Source organism: Leptonychotes weddellii, chromosome 6 (genome assembly GCF_054177405.1).
Source record: "Leptonychotes weddellii isolate Sample4059 chromosome 6, ASM5417740v2, whole genome shotgun sequence".
NCBI classification, from domain to species: domain Eukaryota; kingdom Metazoa; phylum Chordata; class Mammalia; order Carnivora; family Phocidae; genus Leptonychotes; species Leptonychotes weddellii.
In genome coordinates, this window is record NC_138374.1 from 134,134,824 (window position 1) to 134,140,840 (window position 6,017).

General features: G+C 42.4%; 1 protein-coding gene across 2 annotated transcripts in view; it reads left to right on the forward strand.

Moving 5' to 3' along the window:
- Positions 1 to 776: 776 nt before the first annotated feature.
- CD48 (CD48 molecule) overlaps positions 777 to 6,017 on the forward strand; it is a 16,877-nt gene continuing 11,636 nt past the window's right edge. For both annotated transcript variants that reach the window (XM_006744427.3, XM_031040265.2), the window contains exon 1: positions 777 to 990. In XM_006744427.3, coding sequence (XP_006744490.1) covers positions 909 to 990 — 82 coding nt within the window. In that variant the 5' untranslated portion in view covers positions 777 to 908. The remainder of the gene's footprint in view (positions 991 to 6,017) is intronic.

Consider the following 6,017-nt stretch of genomic DNA (forward strand, 5'->3'; position numbering starts at 1 on the left):
ATTGGGCTGACTCAGTTTCCCCATGCTGCTCCTTTGGGGAAGGGTAACTACTTCTATCATAGGAGTTCACAGATTGAGGAGAGCAGTGTTTTTACTGGGCTCCTCTATGTTGAATCAGGAGTGTCTCCAATTCAGAAATAGCTACAAATATGCTGTATTAGGGACTGTGGCTTGCCTTATGGGTCCCCAAAGTGCCCTAGGTGGGCAAATAATTCATTTATATTCAGGAGGGATGGGTCTGAAATTTCTTAGACCACAAGGCTGGGAAATCCATTCATTTGGGCCAAGTAATCTTGCTTTTTCTACTAATGTTCAGTAGATAGGCCAATGTAAGGGTACAAGAAGTAACTTTATCATAAAGGAGGAGGAGCCTGAGGGTGGGGCTTAGGACATGGGAGACCTGATTTCCTACATTTTCTGCTCTGAATGACACTTACATATCACCTATTCCTCTCATGACTTAGGGTTGGCTCAGGCCAGAAATCCCCTGCAGTCTTGGTGAGTACCTACTAATTTTAACTTCTGGATTAATCAGGGTGACTCATGCCTGGGAAACCAAAGCCAGATATTCTCTATCAGGAGACTTTAGTCTTTTCTTTTTTTTTGGACTTTAATCTTTTCTGAGCACTGACCCCTCTGAGAATCCAACAGAAGCTATGGATCCTCTCTCCAGAAAACAGAACCAACTGCACGTTCAAACAGAATAGTTAATTTCATTTTGCTTCCGTGGTGCTCTCAGATATGGGGGCTTCCTGTTTTTGGTCTCCAGGCTCCACCCATGAGTTCCTGAGTGTCTAAAAGGTCAGCGAGTGTTTCTCTAACCTTGGGCCATGATTTCAAGGGCTCTGGAGCCCTTAGTCCCTTTCTAGCCTGGTTCTGGCCTGTCTCTAGCGTTCCTGGGAAGTAACATGTGCTCCCAAAGGTGGGAGTGGTGTCTGGCTCTGGAACTTCTAATGCTGCCTCATTTGTTCCTGGCAACCAGCATTCAAGGTACTTTACACAAGTTGTGTGCATGTGATTGTGCATTGAAGGCCTGGGTGAGATGGGAAAGGGGATACGGCGTGGGGCTTCGTCCTGAAAGTGGAGTGTGATCTCCAGGCAAAAGATACTTCTATGCTGGTAGGAGGGCTGTGGCAAGTTGGGGAAACTTTCTGAGCCTTGGAGAATCATCCCCTCTCTTTTCCCAAGGGATCATGACAAAAACAGGACCTCAGGGAGACGGGGAAGGAGGCCCCTCAGATTTTGTTCCATGCTTTGTGGTCTGGGAAGATGTTGTGTTTTGTTTTATTTTGCATTTTGAGTAAGAGGAAGCTGCCCATTGACTGCTGCCACATTTTCTGCTCTGTACACTGTGCTCCCTGAGTCTTTCTCGAAGCCTCTGTCTATGCAAGGGTTTGTGTCCTGAACAAAGGTAAATGATGTTGTCATGGTCCCAAAGAGAGATCTAAATTGAAGGAAAGGAAACTCAGAGAGGATTGCTCTCTCTAGGGTCTCTGAATGAGGGTCTGAGCAGAGGCCTGAGGTGCTTCAGTATCAAAGGAGCCCCCAGTGTCTAGTTGTTAAGAGTTAAGGGTCATTCCTCTGCCATGGGCTGTTCTTGTCCCCCTGATGTACCCAGGGACTGAGTTAACGCTCCTTTCTGTTACAGCTGTTCACCTTCCAGTACCTTTCTTTTCAGGTCAGCTGAGAAGTGGGAGTTAAGCTGTTGCCTTTCTCACTATTCCCCCTAAGAGATACTCAGGTTTTTTCCATGTCAAAGGCTTTAGTGCTCACACTATGGAAAAAAAAAAAGTAAAAATGAAGAAGCACAGGGAACCAACACAGCATCATAAAATTACGGTGTAGCTTTTAGGGAGAGGAGACAATCATGCTCATTCATGCCCTGCTGACCACTCCTGCAGGACCTCTCAGGATGGCAGTACTTTGGATTTGGTTGATGACTGTATACATCTAGACACACGATGTCTTCAGGGCATTCATAGCTGTGTGGGCTCTGTGGGGCTGACTCAACTCAGAACACTGATATGGCTTTGCGAGTGGGGGCTGATACGAAATATTAATTCAACTTTGGGAAAGATAGTGCTGCTAAGAGAACTGGAATATTTCAGGACTTTATCTAGACACAAGGGCAATGTGTCTAAATCTCTTCCTGCATAGATTATGCCCACAGATGGTCCTCTTATTCCCAGTTTATGACTTCTCCCCTATTAATCATATCCATTTACATTTAACTTTGCTGTTTGCCTTGAAGGAGGTGCTTTCTCTGTTATGGCTAGGTTTTCTGCCCAGGATTCACTGCACCGTCCTCTCCCTCTGCCCCTCCTGTAGGCTGCCATTTTTATGTAACTTCCTCCTGTAAGCCTCCCGATTATGATTGGTGAATTGCTTGTTTGGTTGTTTGTCTCCTTGAGAGGACATGAGGACAGAGACCATGTACTGTGCTAAACCCCAGCAGAGTGCCTGGAACGTAGCCGGGGCTCAATAAATAATTGTTAAATATATGAATGAATTACTTCAAAGAACTTTCTTTTGGGCTCTATGTCTAGATCTTCCTGGGGACATAGTAGTTCTCTCCTCCCTGGTAAGGGATATTTGGTGGAAAAATTTGAGAAGCATTTTTAAATCTCCTCTTTCATCCCTCCTCAGGCTTGAGTCTCTCAGCTCTCTGATTTCAGGTACCCTTCACTACTGGGCATCTTCCTCATCTGCTCATAGCACTTAGCAGAGTGCAATGGAAGCAGCATGTGCTGGGAATCAGAAGACCTTTGTTATATCTGAGTTCCAGGCCGCAGGATTTTCTATAAATCATAAAAGCTTTCTCAACTCATAATGGGTATAATAATATGCTTCCCATTTTTTCAAAGGGTTATTATTAAGATCAAATCAAATAAAGAATGTGGAATTGCTTTGCAAATGTGACACACACAATCTGAGACAGATAAGAGCCTGGGAAGGACATAAGTAAACTTCAGAGCCCAAAGCTCTCTCTTTACCCACAGATCTGAATTTTTAACTGCTTTTTAAACATCTCCAGATTCTCCAAACATATGCTCCAAATCTAATTCATCATCTTTGTTCTGGCTATCTATTGCTGTGTAATAAGCCACCACAACTCTGCAGCTTAAAATAATAATCACATATTTTGTGCACGAATGAGGGGGTGGACTGTGCTCAGCCCCCTGGGATAGCTCATGTGTGTGTACCCAGATCATGTTGGGGCTTGGGGTCATCTTTGAGGCTTCTTCACTCATGTGGCTGGTGCCTAGGCTGAGTAATACTACAATAGCTATGTGTCTGATCTTCTCACATGGCGGCCAAACCTCCCCGGTTGAGTATCCTGAGAAAAGTAGGCAAATGCCACATGGTCTTTTCTAACCTCACTTTGTGAGTCATACTTCTGCGGTCTCCTACTCATTGAGGCCATCAACAAGGGGAGGGGACGTAGATAACCACCTCTTGATGGAAGGAGTGTCAAAAATTTGCGGATTTAAAAAACATTTTTATAATCTGCTGTTCCTCTGCTGTTTGATTTCTCAATAAATGACATGTCTATGTCCAATTACTGAAGCCAGAATTCTGGAAGCCATCTTCACCTCATTTCTTTTCCTTGCCTGTCATATCCAATGAGTAAGTCCTATTAATTATACCTTCAAAAAGTCTCTCAAATATATCTAATTCCATCCACCTCTGCTGGCAGATAAACCACTTATTCTAAATCAAGACATCATTTTCTTGCATCCAATTACTACAATAATAATTGTAGTAATCCTGCTTAAAAGCTCCTTTTTTTAAAAAAATTCAATTCTTCTCTCTGTCTAGTATTTACCATACTGCCATTGGTATAAATTTTCTAAAATGATTATCTGTTTATTTTACTCTTCTTTTAAAAACTCATCAGTGGGAACACCTGGGTGCCTGAGTCAGTTGGGTGTCTGCCTTCGGCTCAGGTTACAATCCCCGAGTCCTGGGATCAAGTCCCGTGTCGGACTCCTTGCTTGGCGGGGAACCTGCTTCTCCCTCTCCCTCTGCCTGCCACTCCTCCTTCTTGTGTTCTCTGACAAATCAATAAAATCTTTAAAAAAAAAACCAACTCATCAGTGGTCACCATAGTGAAAGAGAGTTACAGCAGACACTGAGCATAAGCTTGCACTAGATAATATGGCCACTTCCTACCTTCCTCCAGGTGATGTTCTAATCAACTGCACTATGTCCACTTCCTTAAATGGATCTTGTTTTTGTGGGTCTCTGAGCACTTGATACTTTTCTTCTCCTCTAGTTGGAACATTGATTACTCCTAGTCCTCATCTTTCCCTGGCTAATTTCTACTTAAACTCATTCCTACTCACACTTTCTATGGAAGCCACTCCTGACCCCTAAATTCAAGTGTATTCAGTTCTCCTGGCTATAAGCTCCATTGGTTTTCAAAACTAGATATTTGGGGGAGAGCTTGTACCTCCAGTGCAGGTCCCAAAGGTTGGGGTGCCTGATATAGGGCAAAAAACCCTTGTTTCTCAAAGAGGAGTTCTGTATTTGTGGGAACCCTTCCCAATGGTGGGTTGCCATGCCAAGGATGGGATTTTGGTGATACTGCTTCTCTGCCTCTCCTAACCATCTTGATGTGGCCCTTTTATCCTTTGTTGTAGAGTAGCTGTTCAGCTAGTTCTCAGGTTCTTTTCAGAGAGAATTGTACTGTATGTAGTCTTGGATTTGCATCCATGGAAGGAGATGAGTTCAAGATCTTACTATGCTATCATCTTAAACTGCCTCATATCTTAAGGAAATAATTTGGCAATGGATACCAGGACCCCAGATTTTGTCATGGGTGGCAAGAGTATTATTTCCTGAGATGGGAAGACTAATGAGTTTACTAGGCCAGATTGCAATGGGTCAAGAACTCAATGGAAGGCGAGGGAGAAGAGACAACAAAAGTAAACTATTCCAAGACATTTCAGTGTGAATGGGAAGGAAACTGATAGGGCATTGTGTAGAGGGACATGGAAGGTAAAAAGAGGTTTTTGGTTTTATTTTTTAGTTTTATTTAAGAAGGAAAAAAACAAGTTATGATAGGTCAAGGGAAGGAGCCAGTGGAGAAGGAGACATGGAAGAGAAAGAAGGTAACCAATGGCATTGGGCTAGAGGGGGTTTAGAGTAGAGTTAATGGCCCAGGTCTTGCCTGAAAGGGGAGATATTTCATGCTTTGAGGGAAAAGAGAAGGAGGACAAGACTGTTGGGGATGTAGAGAAGTTTGTAGTTTAGAGGTGGTAGGCAACAAGTTGAGAGGTTTTCTGCCTAATGATCTCCAGTCCCCATTTTTTCAGTGAAATAAGAGGCAAATTCTTTGCTGAGATCCCGGCTTGACTGAAACAATGATTCACAACTTCCTCCCTCCCTCCCTTTTTCCTTCCCTCCATCTATCGATCCATCCATAAACACATACATCTGTACATCAATTTATTCATTTAATCACTCTTCTAAAAAATGTAGAATAGACACTTTCTATGGACTAGGCTCTGTGGTAGGCACCATGCATAGAATGAAAGAGACATAGCTCCTTACCTTAGGGAGCTTCCATTCTAGTGGATACAGACAATTAATCAGATGATTCCACTATTGGTGATAAGTGTTAGCATAAGGAAAATATGGAATACTTCTTCCTACGATGCTTCCTAACTTTCTTTACAGTTACTTCCCCTGCCTTTGAACATATGCAATTGTTAGGAAGCCAAATCAAGATTTTGTCAATTTAAAATTAAAGAAAACCCCCACATAAATATATTATAGATAAGAAAGATATTAATCTATCTGAATTTAGTAGACGATTAGCAGATTAAACCACCATCTTGATACCCCAAATTGTATTACTCCATTTCTGCATTAATTTTGCAATCTGTATTTGTAAAGTTAATCCATATTTCTTCTTTAACTTGTGAAAGAATTATAGAATTCTTTCAGAAGACTAGAATATCTTATATCCCTTTTTAAATGGTCAGTCAAGCATTCTTTGACTGCTTGCATCT